The 20,814-nt window shown below is 37.8% G+C and overlaps 1 protein-coding gene across 1 annotated transcript in view; it reads left to right on the forward strand.

Annotated features, from left to right (window-relative positions):
- Positions 1 to 20,002, forward strand: part of LOC127567175 (NADH dehydrogenase [ubiquinone] flavoprotein 2, mitochondrial-like) — a 36,874-nt gene extending 16,872 nt beyond the window's left edge. Inside the window, exons 3-8 of the mRNA XM_052009871.1 lie at positions 667 to 729; positions 3,299 to 3,415; positions 10,560 to 10,728; positions 13,946 to 14,055; positions 15,545 to 15,621; positions 19,816 to 20,002. Of these exons, the coding sequence (XP_051865831.1) occupies positions 667 to 729; positions 3,299 to 3,415; positions 10,560 to 10,728; positions 13,946 to 14,055; positions 15,545 to 15,621; positions 19,816 to 19,909 (630 nt within the window). The 3' untranslated portion in view covers positions 19,910 to 20,002. The remainder of the gene's footprint in view (positions 1 to 666; positions 730 to 3,298; positions 3,416 to 10,559; positions 10,729 to 13,945; positions 14,056 to 15,544; positions 15,622 to 19,815) is intronic.
- The last annotated feature ends 812 nt before the right edge of the window (positions 20,003 to 20,814 follow it).

The following is a 20,814-nucleotide window of genomic DNA, read 5'->3' on the forward strand; positions in this document are numbered from 1 at the left end:
TGTTCAGAGTTACAGGGGATATCCTTAATTTAATACAGTCTGTTGCCATTCTCAATCCGAGCAGTGGTGGGAGGAGCCTCAATGTGGCTTTTCCCCAATCATTGGAATGGTTGCTTCATAATTCAGTGCATCCCTCAGCCTGTAGTCTTGGACCATGGAATGTGCCAGTCCTGTGTTTTTGGGCATCTTTTACCAATTTGATAATCTTCCAGCAGCAATCAGTGTTCTTTTCACTTTGTCCTTGGGAGCGGTCTGTAGAGCACAGACTCACTTGTTATGAAAATATTATGCCTTTCATTAGCATAATCACTGTATTACCTTGTTCTCCAAGTTCATCTCCTTCATCAGACTTGCCTGCTGCCCTTGCATGTTTCATTGTATGTTGTCAAAGTATTTTGTTTAACTAATTGGATGTTGAGCCATCTTGATAAATGATATTACTTTAGCTGGATTTCAGAAAAGGGGGAAGGGGGAAACTCTTGTTACACAGATTGCCTGGTCTTTGTGGGGATCTTTGAAATTAGTGGAAAGCATTGGCAAAGGCCATTGGCTGCAAACTTCTGGCATAAAATGTTAATTAGCCCCATAAATGTACAAACTCCCATTTGTGGTGAAAAGCACTGCTTTCCCTAATCAGCTTTTATTTAAAATCTGTTTTCCTTTAAGCATAGGGATACACCTGAGAACAATCAAGAAACATCATTTGATTTCACACCAGAAAATTACAAGGTAAGAAAACTGTAGCATTTGTAACTTTTGAGTTTCTGCTTTGGATATCTCAGGAAATAATTTTGTGAAATTCAGTGAGAGGTGTGCATTGGTAAAATTGTTTTATGATGTAAAGACTGACTTTGCAACTCATGGATATGATGTTAGACCAAGGCTTTTCCTCAGACGATGACATTTAGATCTTTTATTTGGTGTAAAAAGGGAGGAGGAAAATGAAACAGAACAACTTCAGAGAGGTGAAATGATTCTATGCCATTGGAAATTATGTATATTATTAGAAAGTATTCCCTTTTGCATTTTGAAAATGGGGAAATGAGCACTTCGTATGACAGATTTTACATTTTAAGTTCAACCTTGGCTTTGTTTAAAGCAAATATTGAGAAATCACCCATGCTTTATTAACACAAATCTTTGGTAACTAATGGATAACAAACTTCAATATCAGCCACTACTGTTTGGAAATTAGGAGGGTCTTTGTTAGTGCTCTTGTCATAACAGTATTGCCTGCATTTGAAAATATTTAGCTGACCAATAGTACATTTTGCTGCACAGTACATTATGAATATCACTAAATGAAAAATAAACAGTCATTTTGTGGAGTGGAATTGGTGTTATCATATTTGCTTAATCTAAAACCACTTCTGATTCCCCTCCTTGTCCTCTTTCTATTGGATGAAGTGCTTTGAGCCATATTGAAATCAAGAATTTTTCCTTTCAAGAAAGTCCTTCTGGTAAGGTAATTCCATTCTTGTCGGAAGGGAGGTCCAGTCTTTGGACATAGTGATGGTGATGTCCATGTCAGGATGGTGTATAATTTAGGCAGATTTACAGGTAATTGTTCCATGGGTTTTTTGCACTAATCTCTCTTGGTATTAGAAGTTACTGGTCTAAGAGTTGGTGGCTGGTTAGCCTAGGGGAACACACTGCTGGTGATAGAGGTGGGTACATGTAGTATTAGTCAACTCAGCTGGGCTGCCTTGATCTGGATAGCTTTGAACTTCATTCAGCCTGGTTAATGGAGAATACGCTATCAAATTCTTGACATGCTTTGCAGGTAGTGAACAGGGTTTGTGGTATCAGGAGACAAGTCACTTACTACAGCATACCTAGCCTAAGATATGCTCTTGTGAACCACTAGTGGCTATTCCAAATGAGTTTCTGGACACCAATGATTGCTCTGCTCCCCCTCCACCCCTTTCCAAGCACTTCTGTAGCATGAATGTTACTTACCACATTAGCTCATTATTTGTCTAGGTGTGCTACATTATGCTTGGACTGCTGCACTCCATCTGGAGTGGAGTTGATCTATAGGACCACTGGGAAACTGTTCAACTTTTGTCGTCTCTACTCCAGAACCAATCTCTCCCAGACCATTCATCAAATTACAGTATCCAGGTGATGCTTGCTTACATTGATACATGGAGGCAGAGGTATAAATGATCAAGAGCTGTTGTGGATGAAAAGGATTTATTGTACATTTAAAACATTTGGAAATTCAAAACGTCCTCTGTTAGTGTGTTCATGGTACAAGAATCAAGATCCTGGAAAAATTTGAATCTCCACATCTCAAGAGCCACCTCTTGGCAACACTAGAGATCAGTGACGAAATCCACCACTGCCTCCCATGTGCTAGCTCAGCCTTCAGCTGACTGAGGAAAATAATATTCTGAGACAGAGGCTAAGGCTTCAACCATAGCACAAAACTAATAGTCTACCTACCTATAGTCCTCTTATATTTTAGGGTAATTTTACAACCAAGAGTGGACATCTCATAGCACTGGAGAAATAACACCATCTCAAAGTCAAATCAGATTAATTGGCAGGGTAAAATAAAGTCAATACTCACTCCCAATGCCAAAGTTCTGATCATGTTCATCCAACTCCACTGGGCAGGCCACATGTTGAGCAACAAATTCTCTAAACAAGCACTCTAGTTCAAGCTCCATCGGGGTTAACGACTACAAAAAGACAAAATACTTCCGAGGACCTTCTCAAAAAGCCTCTTGGTAAAATGTAACGTCCTTACTGACTGCTCAGTAAAGGAGGAGCATTCGAGAAGACACTTGGCCAGAGACACTGATAGAAACATTCCAAGACCGTGTGGAAATAGCAAAAGAAACACTTAACATCCCAAACTGCCTATTTGTGACAGGGTCTGTACATCCCACTTAGCTCCTGAGCCACCTCTGAACCAACAGAACTTTAGTGGAATTGAGTCATTCTCAGCCCTGAGTAATTGACTAAGTCAGCAGCATCATTTATACAGGTAATTGTTGAATGAAATTGAACTATGCAACCTTCATTACCTTAAATGGAGTTCTATAAATGCAAGTAGTTCCTTTCTCCCTTCAATGCTCTAGCTAAATTTCTAAGCTCAGTAGTGCAGAGGTGATGGCATATTTTATCATTCTATTAGGTACAATGTGAAACAGTTATGGTTTCTATATAATTTAGTGTGCATGTTCATTTTTCTCCAGACTCTTTCTTTGGAGATGTGTAAATGTTTGTAATTTGAGTTATGGTTAACAAAACACAAACTTACTTTTCATTTTTATGTTCATTGTTGCAGCGAATAGAGGTTATTCTTAATAGTTATCCAGAAGGACATAAATCAGCTGCTGTAATCCCAGTGCTGGATCTGGCACAGAGACAAAATGGTTGGCTGCCCCTCTCAGCAATGAACAAGGTAAATTAAATGTGATCAAAAGGTTGTGGTTGAATAAATGCTAAATGATGTGGTTTTAAAATACATTTTCTTTCCTCTTCACACAGTGTTTCACATGTTAAAGCCTCCTGTACCACAGGTTGGGCAAGTGCCTTGTAGTTAGAACTCTGCTGTTGTTGTTTTGGTCCCCATCAGTTAGAACTTTACAAAAATGTTGTGGGATGAATCCTTCAGTTTTCAACTATCTCTTTGCATGGAAGTGTCTCATTTCCTGGTTAGGCATTAAGTCATCATTGTTAGGAAGTTGCAATGGCAAATCTGCTGACACTTTCCCCACCCCCAAACATCCCAACTTGAATATATACAACCATTTTTTTCTGCAGAATCATGAATTTGCCCATCATTCGCTATCATTAGAAGTATCATCACAAGGGGTGCAGTAGTTTAAGAGGATTGCTCACTATCACAGCTGCTTCAGGGGAGTTTGAAATGCAGTGACCCACATTCTTAAATTAAAAGCATTATTAGTCTGGTGGATAGTCTTGGGTGTTTAACTTCACTAAAAACTAAATTCACAAGCTGTGAATTAAGCATTTCAATGGGTTCATAATTCCATTATAGAAATAAAATTAGAGCTTCTGTGGAACAAGTGTGAATAAGATAAATAGAGTCAGTTGTACAGCACAGAAAACGGGCCCTGTAGCCCACCACATTGATCTTTTTGCCCATCTGCACTAATCCTATTTACCCACATTAGGTCTGTATTCTTCTATGCCTTGCCTATTCAAGTGTCTGTTCAAATACCTTTTAAACTTGGCAATTGTATCTGATTCTACCACCTTCACTGATAGTGAGATCCAGATATCAACCTCCTTTTTAAAACAAACTTTGCCTTAAAATTCCTTCCTCTCACCTTAAACCTATGACCTCCTGTTTTTGATAACTCTAGCATGAGAGGAAGATTCTGACTATCTACCCAATCTATGCCTCATCAAAAAAGCATCCTTCCTCTGCCCTCTGCCTCCTCTCACCAAGCCAATTTTGGATTCAATTAGTCAGCTCACCTTCTATCCCATGTGCCTTTAACCCTCTGGACCTGCCTACAGGACCTTATCAAATGCTTTACTAAAGTCCACATAGATAACATCTACTGCCCTGCCTGTTAGCTCCTTTAAAAAAACTAGTGAGACAGTATTTCCCCCATCAAGGCCACACTGACTGTCCCCAATCATCCCCTGCTATTCCTAATATACATAACTCCTATCCCTTAGGATTTTCTTCAATAATTTGGAGAAAAAAGTGACAAGGCTGACCTGCCTGTAGTAACCTGGCTTTGAACTGCTTCTCTTAAATAAAGGAACAACATTTGCTATCCGCTGGTCTTCTGGCACCTTGCCCATGGCTAACAAAGTTGCAAAAATCTGTTACAGCCTCAGCTATCTCCTCCCTTGCTTTCCACAGCAACCTGGGATAGACCTCAACAGGCCCTGCATATTTTTCAACCGTTATGCATCCCATAACATCTAACATCTCCTCCTGCTCCAGAATATCCATGTATCCCTCCCTGAACTCACTATCTTCCATGTCCTTCTCCTTGGGGAATACAGATGTAAAGTATTCATTTTGGATGTTGCCTTGCTTGTTGCCTGGCACATAAAGGGAGTCCTATTTCTTTGTCTACCCCTTTCCTCCTGATATGTATTTAATGTCTTGGGATTCTCAATCTTACTTGCAAAGGATATTTCATGACTTTTTTCCCCTCATGATTTCTTTCTTAAATTCTCTGCTACACAGACTATATTGCCCAAAAGACTCCCTTAATTCCAGTTGCTTTTACCTACCTTATGCTTCCTGTATTTTTCCCCCCCAGATCAAACCTTCAATATCCCTAAATCTTGTTACCTTTGTCTTTCACCCTTACTGAAACATGCTGGCCCTGAACTCTAACTCATCTTAAAAAGATTCTCACTTGTCAGCTGTCAATTTACCTGTAAGCATCTGCTCTCAAACTGTTTTTGCCAGCTCCTCTTATGCTGTTGAAATCAGCCTTCCCTCAGTTCAAGATCTTGGACCAAACTTATTCCTTTCTCTAACTACCAGAAAATTACAGAATTATGTTCAACAAAATCTCTCTCCATTTTTTATACTTTGTTCACAATTATGTTCATTTTAAATACAAGTTGATAAGGGATTATGGACAAAAATAATCCCATTCTATTAATTGGGGGGCCTTAAAATTGTTCAATGTTGCACCTAGATTGGGTTGTATTATCAGAACTGAGCGAGTGCCAAACTTAGTAAATGCCAATGTGCATGAACGTTGTAATTCTTACCATCTGCACGTTCTTTCTTGTTCATCATTTTTATTTGGTTATGCAGCCTCCTTATTACCTTTTCTAAGAAAACTACGTTTTTTTTATATGTATGTGTATATATATATATGGTAAAGTGCCTCCTTAAATGGTAAATTACAGCAGAGACTAAATTAATCACCTTGTAGAATTACTAAGAAATAAGCTTAGTTTTGGGAACACTATGTATAAGGCATTGTTGTCAGCCATCTGTTGTGTTGCAGCACTTCAAATCTAGTCAGGCATATTGTTGGTCCTCTGATACAGCAAAATGCATCTGTTATTTTGACCTACAAGTTTGATGTTGACAGAGACCCAGTTATGAAGGAAAATTGCAAGGCGGTTGGAGTTTAGAAGTAGGGAAGTATTGTTACAATTATACAGGGTGTTGGCAAGGCAATACCTGGGATTTCTATGCATGGTCTATTTAAAGGAAGAATATACAAGCATTGGATGTAGTCCAAAAGAGATTTGCTGGGCTAATTCCTGGGATGGGAGGGTTGTCCTATCACAAGCAGCTGAAAAAAATTTGGATCTGTATTCTTTGGAGTTGGAACAATGAAGGATGATCTTATTGAAACGTAGAAGATCCCAAGGGGTCAAAATATACATTGAGTGTTTCTACTGGTGGGAGACTCTCTAACAAGAGGACATTGTTACAAGGGGATGGTCATTTAAAACTGAGGTGCTTGGGAATTTTCTGAGGATGGGGGATCTCTGGAATTCTCTATCCTGCAGGGTTGTGGAAGCTGGATCATTGGGGGTATTTAAAGAGAAAGTAGGTAATCTTTTGAAATACTGGGGAATTGAAAGCTATGGGGAAAACTGACATAGAACAGGAGTTGAGGCCTGGGGTGGATCAGCTGTGATAATAATATTGAATAGCTTTGCAGGCTCGAGGGGCCACGTGCTCAGGGAAACAACATTTTTTATTTCTTAACAACAGTGCTTATTTTCACGTGCTCGGGGAAACAAAATTTGCTAAAATAAGCAACACATAATGGGGCTAATAGTAAAAATGCTAAACATTTACAGCTTTTGTCATCTGATTCTCAAACAAGTAGATTTTTTGATGGCTAAACATGGTTTAAATCCTTAAACACACACAACTATATATACAGTTGCAGTTTCTTGCTGACCTGTTTTAAGCTTTTCCATATAAGGTTCAGTTGGTTCATATTAGCTTTTCCCATCTGAACTGAATGCAGTTATTTGCAGCATTAACCCTTTACCATCACCCATAGTTTTGGAATGCCCCAGAGGTGCAGGGAAAGTAGTAAAATCTCACCAGGTAAAAGGCAGCCATTTAGCTTATTGTGCTAGTGTCAGCTCTTTAAAGGAGCTTTGCAATTAGTACCAACCCCCTGCTCTTTCCACATTGACCTGAAAATATTTCCCTGTTTAAATTAGAGTTGAATTTGCTCCCACTGCCCCAGGCTGCACATTCCAGATCATAAATTGCTTTCGCATCTTCTTGTTCTCAATTCATTTACCAATTATCTTAAATATTTTCAAATTATTAGACAATGATAGAGATAATTTCTCTTCCTTTATCAAAATCTTTCATTGTTAGAACACTTCAGTTTAATCTCTCCTTAATCTTCTGTGCTCTAAAGAAGAATCTCATCTTCACTAAGGTCCTCAAATAACTGTTCTGTTGCAGTTCCAAAGTCTTTACATCCTTTCTAAAGTGTTGAGACCAGATTTGGGCACAATACAATAGTTGAAGCCTAACCAGTGATTTATAGAAGTTTAGATTAACTTCCTTGATTTGTATATTGCCCTTGTATCCTCATTTTTACAAAAATTTATGGAAAAATTTCTGACTTTAACAGGAACTAAAGAAACTGTGTCACTGGCCAATCACACCTTTTTTTTCCATTGTGATTCATTTAGCTCCCTTTTGAAGCCTTGTAACATTGATATAGTTTTGCAATCTATTCCAGGGTCAGTGACCCTCTGCAAAAATTACTTCTTGGTATCTATCTTTTTATTTATTCTGTATTGATGTTTCAATGGTTCTATTGAATTTAAAGAATAATCCCTGCTAAAGATCTTGGTCTACATTTCTCTAGTGAGAGTACATTGTTCCAAGTCTCCACTATAAGACCTTAAGTAGTGGAAACAGGCTGAGGCCATTTAGCCTCAAGCTTGCTTGCCATTCCAAGGAATCATGGCTCATCTGACATTCCTCAAATCCACTCTCCCATCATCTCCATTACTGATTAGAAATCTATCACACCTGGTAATGAATCAGCCTACAATATTTAATTAACATTACCTCCTGGTTCTTCTTTGGTTCTGCAGGCTTAAGTGAGTCATTAAACATAGTATACACATATCAATTTGTGACTTGCATGCATTTCACTATATTTATCCATACTAAAATGACATCTGCCACACCCATTAGCCTAGAATAGTTGCTTAACCCTCCTTTCATAAACAGCTTATATTTATGATACAAGTCATGTGTTTTGCATGCATTGTGGGGAATTTCTGGTATAGAACATCACCTGATTGAAATATGCAAAATTATGAGGGGCATAGATAGTGAAAGATTTTCCCCATAACAGCTGTCTAAAACAGAAGGAGGGTATATGTTTAGCTAAGGAATAGAAGGTCCAGGGAACTCTGAGAAAGTATGTTTTCACCCAGAGGGTGTTTGGAGCCTGGAACTAGCTGCCTGAGGTGATAGTGGAGTTTCTCAAAGTTTCAGCATCTAGATGAGCACTTGAATCGCCAAGGCATAGAAGACTATGGACCAAGGGCTGGTAAATTGGATTAGTATATTGTTTGATGACCTGCAGAGCTGAAGGATCCAATTCTGTGCTGTATGCTTGTTACTTAAAAGCTTTTTTAAATTGATAGGAAGTTAAAGGAGTCACAATCTGGTATCAAAGCAGAAATATCTGGAAATACTCAGCATGATAGGTAGCATCTATATAAAGAAATTACAGAGGTTCATACAGCACTTTAGCTCACAAAGTCCATACCAACCATTAAGCACCTGGTTGTGCTAATCCCATTTCATTCTCCTCACACTCCCTCTGGATTGTATCTGATCCAGAAGATTAAGATGCATGGGATCCACGGAGACTTGGTAGATTGGGTTCAAAATGGGCTTGGCCAAAGAAGACGGAGTGTAGTAGTGGAGGGATGTTATTTCTGACTGGATGTCTGTGAACAGGGGTGTTCCACAGTGATCAGTGCCTGGACCTCTCGTTTGTGATGTATAATTGCCTTGGACAAAAATGTAGATGGCTAATTAGTAAGTTTGCAAACAAAAAATTGGTGGAGTTGTAGATAGTGAAGGTGGTTGGCAAGGGATACAGCAGGATCAGTTGGAGATGTGGGCAGAGAAATGGCAGATGGAGTTTAATCTGGGCAAGTGTGAGGTGTTACTTTTGGAAGATCAAATGTTATGGGGAACATACAGTAAATGGCAGGAGTATTGATGTACAGAGGGATCTTGGGATCAAAGTCCATAGCTCCCTGAAAGTAGCAGCACAAGTGTATAGGATGGTAAAGGTGGTGTACGGCACACTTGCCTTCATCAATCAGGGCACTGAGTACAAGAGTCAGGAAGTAATGTTGCAGCTGTATAAAACTTTGGTTAGGCTGCATTTGGAGCATTGGGTTCAGTTCTAGTCACCCCATTACAGGAAGGATGTGGAGGCTTTGGAGAGGGGACATAGGAGATTCATGAGGATGCTGCCTGGATTAGAAAGTATTAGCTATAAAGAGGTTGGACAGATTTAGATTGTTTCCTCTGGAACTGAGGAGAGACCCGATTATATTATCTAGGCATAATAAAGTCTCTTTCCCAGGGTAGAAATGTAAAATACTACACAACATAGCTTTAAGGTGAGAGGAGGAAAACTTAAAAGATGTGTGGGGTAATTTTTGTTTGAAAACAGTGGTCAGTGCCTAAATGCACTGTCAGGGATGGTGGTGGTGAAGATGCCTTCAGACAGGCACATCAACATGGAGGGATATGGATCGTGTGCAGGCAGATAGGTTTAGCTTAATTTGACCTCATGGTTGGCACAGACATCATGGGCCAAATGGCCTATTCCTGTGCTGTACTGTGTTCTATAATAAAATAATGAACCTGTGAAATTCTGCACTGTTGAAGGCAGTTTGAGGCCAAATCATTAAACATTCAAGATGGAGCTAGAAAAAATTCTAATGGCTAAAGAAATTAAGGGATATAGGGAGGAAACTGGAAAGGATACTGAATTGGATTATCAGCCATGATCATATTGACTGGCAGATCAGGCTTGAATAGCCAACTGGCCTGTTATTTTCTACATAAAATATTCAATGAACATTTAAAGAAACAAAACTGCTTGTGCCAGAAATCTGAATTGTTGCTTGTCTGAAATTGTTGAATACAGTGCTACGTTCCAGGGACTGCATTGTGCCTAGTTTGAAAGTGAGATCTTATTCCTGGAGCTTGCTTTGAGTCCTGTTGCACTAGAAGTAAGAGTGGGACTGGGAGAGATGGGGATTTAGTGATGAGTGATTGTAAGCTCAGTTATGTTTCTGGACTAAAGGTGTTCTGTAGAGTAGTTACCTATTTTGTATTTAGTTCTTACATTGTGGAAGAGGCTACATTCTTACCTTTGTCTGAAGAAATGGCATGGACCTAAAATATTAACTGATGTAGCCTGACCCATGTTTTACCATCATCTTTTTATTTAATATTTCTGACACAAGGGATTGCAAAAGTGAAATACTGCATCTATGGGAGTCCATTCTAGGAACCAAAAATTGTAAAGTCACTTTCTTTACCTTTATTTTTCCCCTTAAAGGTTGCTGAGATTCTTAAAATGCCTGCTATGAGAGTATATGAAGTGGCAACATTTTACACTATGTTTAATCGTAAGCCAGTGGGAAAGTACCATATTCAAGTATGTACAACTACACCATGCATGCTGCGGGACTCTGACGGCATTGTAAAATGTATCAAGGAAAAACTTGGTAAGCAGAAAATCTGGATAATGTACAATTAAAGTAGAAAAAATGTTCAAAGAATTAAATCAGTATTATAGGTAGGATATTGTGCTTCTACATTGAAAGGATCATGTAATCAAACCCCATGAAATTGGATTCCATTTTTTAAATATATTCCATTCATACTTGATTACACCTTGCTTTACTTAAAATTAGTAATTGATCTCTTTTTTTAAAAAAAGGAATGAAGTTCGTCACTCAAGAAGTTATTAAAAACACTTTGGCTACAAACTTCTTTAAATGGTGGTTCATTAAAGCTCTTTTTAAGCAAATCTTTGTTAGGAAAACCTTGCTTACATACCACTTTAATGTCTGCAGAATATTCCAAAATAATTAAACAGTAACTACACTTAATGTTACTTATAAATAGACAACTAATTTGCACAAATACCAGCAGAATAAATGGACAATTTCTGCTTTGGTTGCAGGATATACTGGTGAAGAAATGTCTTCACAGAATTCCATAGGAGCCATATCCAGCTCAACAAAGAATTTTAATGTCACAGCCTAAAGAAAGCATATCCAAAAATGCAGCTCTTGACTGAAATGTTTCAGTTCTGAGTGGAGCTTGGATCTGTGATAATGGAACTTCTAAGAAGAAATTCTTTAGTTTGCTCAACTTGGGGATTTTAGATTGGGTAATAGCATTATTTATTAAAAATTACTTTAGGGAAAAAACTCTACATTTGTAGCTTGTGTGCATTTTTTTTGGCTCTTGTACCCCTTTTAGAATTGTGCCCTCCCTCTTCATTCTCCCTACCAAAATAGAACATATCACATTTTGCAACATTAGATTTCATCTGTGACATTAAACAACAAGCATCAACCAATAGAGATACAAGAAATCAATAAATATGGCCTTAATTCAATGTTGAGAAGTTGATAGTTTAAACATGATTTGAGAAAAATTGTGTGCATAAACTTTGCTCTTACTGAGCAAAAATCTTATGTTTTGTAGGGATAGTGCTTCAAGGCAAGACTAGTCAGGAACACTTATTCATGCTGCTCTCCATCAAAAAGATTGGATAGTGACATGTTATTTCAGTAAATGGAATTAATGTTGTGTAACATTATTATACAAGTTTGAATCAAGGTTTTGTTCTGAATTGTAGAGAGTTTTGAATGACTAATGTTGAACCTGAAAAACTTAGCTTTTAAAATCCCTCAAATTGCCTGCATCAATTGCTTTACTTAGGTCTTGGTCATTGGGTAACTCACGTGCTGCATGAGACTATACTGATGTTTTGAAAGGATTGAATTATTTAACACCTGCAGATTTTAATCCAGAAAAAAGGCTCAATTTCCCATTATGGATATCTTGTTGCTGGAGCTTAGTCAGTACCAGAACTACTCTGCAAATACACTTGTACATTTCCTAGAGGATATTATTTACTCTATGCTTCTAGTATTAGTCCTAGTCATTGTTTACTTTCACAGACCAAAGAAAATATCTATGCGCGATCATATTTTTCTCAAAACCACGGCTTGTCAGTAGACCCATATCAAAAGTTTACCACAACTATACCCTTCAACTCCAGTGGTATGCAGTTAATTTTACATTTGCTAATCAGCTATATACTATTATAGACTGTATTGTTCCAACAATGGCCTAATTAACTATTTGTATAGATTCTTCATTATTTGCTTACTTTTCTATTTAAAATAATGATCCCATTTGACCATTTTAATACGATTGCAAATAATTGAAACAATCTTCCCTCCCTCTCTCACTCTCCCCCCCCCCCCAAATACTTATAACATTTGCTTCTCTTTCTCTCGTTCTACTGCTGAAATTCACCTTTTCCCCTGTTCAAGTCTTTTTAATGAGAGACAATAAGACCATGATTACCCCAGCTGAAAAGGTATCCCAAGCAGTCATGGTTCAAATCAAAGGCATTCATGCTCTATAGCCAGAATGTGAACAGCTGTGGAAGTAAATTGCATCTCTTGCAAGTGATTGACCATAACTCATGGCTGTAGCTGAAGAATTATAATCAGGTTAATCATTCCTAGACTATAAATAGTAACCTACAATTCTTTACGTTCTTGCAATTTGTAGCAGAATCCTGGAGTCAGTGACCAAGCTTCCCATTTCTATGAAATCCCACCCCTCTTTAGTTCTACTTCATTTCCCTGCCCCCATTAGAAAATTTCCTCTGCTTGCTGAATTGGCAGACTTGCCTTAAAAAAAGTAACATTGATAAGATTGTGATTTAAGTTGTAACCTTTTAAGAGAAAGGCCATAGAACATAGAACAATTACAGCACAATTCAGGCCCTTCGGCCCACAAAGCTGTGCTGAACATGTCCCTACCCTAGAAATTACTAGGCTTACCCATAGCCCTCTATTTTACTCTGCTCCATATACCTATCTAACAGTCTCTTGAAAGACCCTATCGTATCAGCCTCCACCACCATCTCTGGCAGCCCATTCCACGCACTCACCACTCTGAGTAAAAAAACTTCCCCTAACATCTCCTCTATATCTACTCCCCAGCACCTTAAACCTATGTCCTCTTGTGGCCACCAATTCAGCCCTGGGGAAAAGCCTCTGACTATCTACCCTATCAATACCTCTCATCATTTTATATACCTCTATCAGGTCCCTCCTCATCCTCAGTCTCTCCAAGGAGAAAAGGTAGAGTTCCCTCAACCTGCTTTCATAAGGTATGCTCCACATTCCAGGCAGCATCTTTGTAAATCTCCTCTGCACCCTCGCTATGGCTTCCACATCTTTCCTGTAGTGAGGCGACCAGAACTGAGCACAATACTCCAAGTGGGGTCTGACCATCTTTAAAAGTACTAGATAACCCAAATTTCCATTTGGTGCTGTACATTATTTTAATTTTGAAACAATGCAAATCATAACATTCTTGATTAATTACATCTAAAAAGCCCTGCTATTCAATATGTCACTATGTAAAACAATACAATTTAAAAGTAACAAAATAGTTTTTAAATGTTCAATATACCAGAGAACTGAAAATTAGCATTTCTGGAACGGTTATTTTTGAAGTTTAATTCAATAGCAAGTGCCTCAACTTGTATAATAATGGGAGATTATATCCCTAAACAAGCTGAATGCTTTTCCTTTTTGCAAAAACTATTCAAATTGGTTCTGATGAATCTCAAAGTAAATGTGATTTTGATGCAAAATGAGTTAACAAAATTAATTTCATTTTTAGGTATCGCAGTTGGAGAAACAACACCTGATAAGCTTTTCACTGTCACAGAAGTGGAGTGTCTGGGTGCATGTGTGAATGCACCAATGGTGCAAATTAATGACAATTATTATGTAAGTCTTAAATATTTTTCAACATTTTAGAACTTCATGTGATGAAAAAAATGAAGGCATGCATATTAATCAGACTTTAGAAATCCAAACTTAAGCTACTATTTAGTTTTAAAAGTCAGAAATTGGAATATGTGCCACCCTGAGAACCACATAAGCAAACATTTCAAAGTCAATCTAAGATTCTTAAAGCACAAGGTTCATATTCCAAATCATTGTATATAAATTAATAAATCCAAATTAATGTATATAACAAACAGTAAGGATTTCTCACTGAACCCTGTGGTACACTACTGGTCACAGGCTTCCAATCAGTCCTCTTCCTCCCATCACCAAGCTAATTTTTAATCCAATTTACGAAGTTGCACTGGATCCCAAGGCTGTAACCTTTCAGATCCATCTCACATGTGGGACCTTGTCAAAGACCTTACTGAAATCCATGTAGTCTATATCAACTGCAATGCCCTCGTCAACACATTGTTATCCCTTCCAAAAATTCAATCAAGTTGATCAGACAGGATCTCCCACTAATGAAACGATGCTATCTTAAATTCCTGCCTTTAAGTGTAGAGTAATCCTGTTCAATTCCCCCCCCCCCCCCCAATAATTTACGTACTGACATTAAACTCACAGGTCAGTAAATACCTAGCTTATCTCTGTTGATTTTCTTGAATAAAGACACCACATTTGCTGCCTTCCAGTCATCTGGCACCTCAGCTGTGGCCACTGAAAATGTAAAAATCTCTAAAGGCCCTAACGATCTCCTTCCTTGCCTCCCAAAGCAGCCTAGGGTACATTTCATTAGGTTCTGGGGATTTATCCACATTTAAGCCTGCTAAGACATCTAAACTCCTTCAGTAGTATATTTCAGAATTTTATCATCCCTTTTCCCAAATTCTCCAACCACAATGCCCCTAGTAAATACAGATGGAGTATTCATTTTAGACATTGCTCTCATGAATTAAGTATGTTGTCCATCAATCATTATCATTCATTCTGCTCCTTGGCTACACAAAAGCCAAGATATAAAAGCTAACTTTCATGCAGTCCTTTGTTTTCTTGGGGAAATAGAAGAGACCTCGATTTAACATCATATAAGATGGATGTGTCCAGCTTATGTTTTGGGTAGAAGTCTCTGCATTGCGACTTGAACCCATAACCTCTAACAGTGCTAACCACTAGGCCACAACCAGCACAAAGTAATAATTTAAGTAAATGACAAACTTCTCACAAGGACCAATGTTTCACAAACATTAGAATTAGATTTGATACTTGACTGTTCTTCATTTACTTCTCGGAAAATAATCCCTTGAGCGTCCAGCAGTGCTCCTCTTGCATTATTTTCATCTAACACTATAATTTTCACTGTAGTTTCTCATTTTCAACTTTAGCACCACTAACTTTTTTCTCTTACACAATAGTGTACAATTTACATTAAATTGTATATTAAATGTAATGGTGTACAATTGCAGAAATAATATTTGCATTATAGGAGGATTTAACACCAAAAGACATGGAGGAAATAATTGATGAATTAAAGGCAGGCAAGATTCCCAAACCTGGCCCAAGGTAAATAGAATGTTAAGTTATGCTGTAAAATGCAATGTTTAAAAAATATCTAAATTTGGAAGATTGGACAAAAAATGTATTTATTAATACACATTTATTATGACCCTTGGTTGTGCTTTCTTCCCCTTATGATTCTATAGTTAGGCTACCTGCTTAGCTTTAGGAACCAGTGTTTTAGCAAACAAGATTGTGGCTTTCACGTTTACCACAGATGGATTTATGCTCTTATGCGTCATCGACAGTTGATATCCAGTCTTGAGTGTGTATGAATCCAAATTTTGGGATTGACTTTTCTCCATCCAAACTGGGTGGATAGGCAGTTAAAAGCCACAGGGTTATTTACCCTCTGAGCTCAATTTTTCACCAATTTCTGTTTTTAATCTTTAAAGAAATAACACCTTTCCAAAAGTGGCTACTGGCCTAATGGAATTATCTTCAGAACAAACTTAAGCATTAGGAGGCTACTTGGCCCTGTTAGCCCTGCTGTGCATTTCAAAAAGATAATGACTTATCTTCCAACACCATTTTCCTACCCTTAGTACATTATGACTTTTCCACCCTAGTGAAATAGGTCCCCAGATAAAACAATCTGCAGTGCTATTAAAAGTGAGTGCTCCTTCAAGGAAAATCAAGCTTCGCCTACTACTTAACAAGTTGCAAGATAATGAAGCCTGACCTTTCCCTGGCAATGGTAGCTCAGCAACCACACCAGAGGTCTGTTCTGAGCAGCAGTTAAAATACCTGTTTGTGATATTTTGATCAATGGAAATTTTAAGAAAGTGATTCTGTAATTCCATTATAAAGTGAACCTACAAACCAAAGAACTATTCTTTGAAAATTAGTTTAAGGTATTGTGATTATTAAAGTAATATCAGCTTTCTCCTCTCCTTCCCAGATATACTCAAGCATAAATTTGTATCTAATTTCAAAAATGTGATATCATTATTCAAACTTGAACAGAGACATTCAGTGATGAATTTTTAAGCATGGTGGGAACACTGGTCAGTGATCTCAACTTTCCCTATGATTTGCACACTGCAGTTACCAGCAACATTATATTTGGCAATCAGCAGGTAGAGTCTCAGTTGATGATTGCACATCCCAAGGGGAATTTGTCCTTGGTAAATGAGTTTTCTTTTTAATCCTTTCAGCACAGATATAGCATTCAACTTGCAACATGTACTTTAACAAAAGCAAATAATGATCTTCAATTTTTCTCCTGTGTAACTAATTAGTCATCACATGCAAGTCAATTAAAAACTTCTCTTTCCGATAAAGACAAGCAACAGCAGCTGTGATGCATTTTAAATTTGTTTTTAGTACATAGAGATAAGACAGTTACACTGGACAACCATTGTATTTGAGAATTTGGAAAAGGCAGCTGTGTGCCTAAGTGTTCCATCAGCTGTTTTGCTTGCTAGTTTCTTTTAAATTAATGACAGCTTGGATCATGTTTCAAATTTATAAATATCAAGCAACTATGTAAATCGGTCAAATCTTTTACTTTTGAACAAGTTGCAAAGTCCCATTCTAATGCCATTTTGCATGCTCTCTTCATATACTGCAAACAAATTAGTTAAATGAACATTCAAGTTTGCTTACTAGGTCTAAAACTGATCAAGTGACATTTGTGATCAAATGATCTATTTCATGTTCAATTATTAGAAGCAGCCATTTCCAGTTAAGAAGCAAATAAGGACATTAATCCCCTCTATGGTGCACACATCTGTGTAATTGCAGCATGCCTACAACTTTTGTCTGGAATGATAGCCACAAAACAATTTTTCAGTATTTTGTTTAAACTTGGTGTTGAGCAGGGCAAGATAGACTCTTAGTTCTGGTAAGAATTCAAGATTTTACAAATTTTTTTTCCCCTATGTGTTCGACAGTCAGAAGTAGTGACTTAGTTAATGACATGTACACCACTTAAACGAGTCAATGCACTTTTATAATTGCTATTGTCATGGCTAGTGGTCAGTGGTACTTACCATATATAGAGGCTGACCAGGAATAAGAAATGCTGCGATAGGGATTATACAAAATTGCTGTGTAGAAAACTGTCAAAGGTATGTTAAATTTTGATTTCCCCATGTCAAGCCTATTCCTTCTTTCTTAATCCACCTTGACAATTCACCTAATTAAGACAAAAGTCTACTTTGAAATCAGCACATTTGGATGGGGCAAAATGTTATTTCAAGCTCTGGGTGTTTTAACTCCTAGATTTCAGTTGCATGCCATTGGTTAGCTGACCAAAATAGCTCAATCAGAAGCCACCAGCCAGTGCTAAGTACGTGGTTGCTGACAAGAAAGTAAAATGCAGGCTAGAGTCTGAAGCAGAAACTTTCTTTGTGGGTCCTAGTAAAGGTTGTATAGTGTGCTAATAACAATCTGCATGTATTTTGTTTTTAAATAAACAGACTAACTTAAAATCTCTTACTGTGTGCTCAAACTTATGCCCTGCCTTCAACTTAACAGCTAAGGCAGGGCATATGTTTGAGCACACAGCATGTAGTCAATTATACAGCAAACAAATGCTGCTAAAGTATAGGGAAACAGAAAATAGCAGAAACTTCAGCATTTCACAAAAAGATACAGCTCGAAAGAAATGGATGCAAGTTGTGCACAATATCGATCTCATTTACAGCAAGGAGGCCAAAAGGCTTCTTCAACAGGAGAATTAATCATACCCGCTCTCTCTAGGTTATAGTTGTCACTACGTAGCCTTTTAAGGTCATCATAATAATATATAGGGGCATACAGATATAATGCCTGGGTTCTCTTCATTGATTTTAAACCTTCCTCCCCTTGCACTTATCAGAACTCAGGCTAGGCAGAAACTTATGGATTACTGTGTCATGAACACTCATTTAGCTGCCTTAGCTCTTCCCTCCCTTCATCCTGATTCTTTCCTGCACTGGCAACTTTCTCTCTCATGTGCCCTTATCGGATCTCATTTGTCCATGGGTCCCATCTTCTGCTTCCTCAGATTTCCAATTCTCATGTTAAAAGGTTTCTCAGCTCAAGTTCCAGCCATTTTTCCCCTTAAATCTGCCATCAACACTCTGCAAGCCCTGCCTGTTCTTCATTTCCAACCTTCCTGAATTTTAATGTTTGAATCTGACTTTCCATCCCTACCACGGCACTGGTAAGCTGCAATTTGCTTGCTTCACCAGCAGTATGTGAAAACGAAAACAAATTTTTCCTCAACTTTTACATGATTGACCACAGACTCCATCACCTTTTCTGAATCATGCTGTTAGATACCACACCCACGTGGAATCATTATTACTTACCCAGTTGTTACAAGAAACAGCTACAGTGGATTTTTCTTTTTTTTTTGCACTATTACATTTAAAGTGGCTCAACAATTTATCATTGGTATCTTCTGATCTCTCAACATCTTTATCCAAAAAAAAGGTTTCACAGGAATACTACCTCACCCAGCTCAAGCACACATATTCAGCTCATCTTAATGCAGTGCTTTTCAAACTGCTCATTTGACATTTATCACTGGATCAGCAGAAATTTCCACCTATATAATGGTAAGTAGCATCTTCGCACCCCACCACAAACTGCTCTCTGGGCTCCAAGAAGAACATAGCCAGAGGCTATCATAACCTTGATATCATTTCTGACCACCAACAAGCTTGCTCAGTTCCATCTCAGTAATGTTACCCAACTCGTGCCCTGCTAAAATTCTCACAGGTTTTTGGTTATTTCTAGACTTGACCATTCCAAAGTTCATCTGTCCGGGCTCCCATCTCCCACTCACTGCAAAGTTGTTCTTCCAAAACTCAATACCCATATTGTAACTAACAAAGTTCTGTTTACCAAATATTTCCTCCCTCCCAACTCCTCTGGGAATTCTCTTCACATCTTTCCAGACATTTAGTTCTTTGACCAAGCATTTGGTTACTTATCTCATGTGACTACATGAAATTTTGTTTACCACGCCTGTTAAGTGTCAGGACTTACGGTTAGATGCATACTGTAAAGCATGTTGTTAGTATCCCAGTTAGAGAAGTTCAGAAAAAATGCATATACGCTACAATTTTAAGAAGACTTAGTATTGAGTGTCTATACTAGGTAATACTGAATGCAAGCACATAAAAGGCTGAGGAATGGTGTGGTTTACAAAAACATTTTCTCTATGGTATTCAAACAAAATGTTTCATTATCTTTTTCCCTTTTTAGGAGTGGGCGATTTTCTTGTGAGCCAGCTGGAGGTTTAACTTCATTGTTAGAACCACCCAAGGGACCTGGTTTTGGGCTTCAGCCAGGACTTTAACTAATCATGTAGCTGGTAATGTCTTGAAATGATCTCTCAATATTTGTGCACAAACAAAATGTATATAATAAAATGTTTTTCCTCATACTATAATCCTGAACTCAATTCTTATGTGGTCCTATTTTATTAAATATGTGAACTGGCTTTCATCCTCACCCCCATCCCTGTACTGCAACATTCAATACAAATGGAAAGCTAGTCATTATTTTCCTATGTTATTCTGCTTGGCAGCAACTATTGCAGAGTATTTGTGCCATCCTCCCCATACTCGTTCCTGCACCACTATGTGTTTTCTGGAAATCAGATAAAAATCAGCATATTTTGATAAAGGCATAAAAAGGGGGACCAAGAAGAGTTCCCTTCATCTTGAAACTGGCATTTCATCAAGTTAGAAAGCAAGGAAACTGCATATTCCGAAGTCAGTAAATTCATTTCACAAGGAATAGGTGCCATTTTGGGCAAATGAAGGCTAAAAGATCAACCACAGCATGGCACTACACTGTCTCCAAAGACAAAGATAACTCAAATGGCATCTTAATCCTCCACCACAGCTTTTTAAACTAGTGCAAATCTGTTACTACTAATTTTCAAACTTAAATCAATGATCAAAAATTGCAATATACACATGCTTTGTCAAAATAATTTATACACTACAGATCAGTACCTAATTATCAAACTTCTAGAAAGTTGTTTTTATTACTAGAATGTTCTCTATCCCTTGTTACTCTTGGTGTAGTGATCCACCCAAACATACTGCAGTCACTAATATAAGTATTTTTAAATAGAAATTCAATTATTTTCACCTACTTAAAATTAACATATTTAACTTCAGTCATAATGATGTGCAACTTGGAGGTGGTATTTCCATGCAGCATCTGCAGTTGTTCTTCCAAGCAGATAAGGGT

Source organism: Pristis pectinata, unplaced genomic scaffold (assembly GCF_009764475.1).
Source record: "Pristis pectinata isolate sPriPec2 unplaced genomic scaffold, sPriPec2.1.pri scaffold_156_arrow_ctg1, whole genome shotgun sequence".
In the NCBI taxonomy this organism is placed as follows: domain Eukaryota; kingdom Metazoa; phylum Chordata; class Chondrichthyes; order Rhinopristiformes; family Pristidae; genus Pristis; species Pristis pectinata.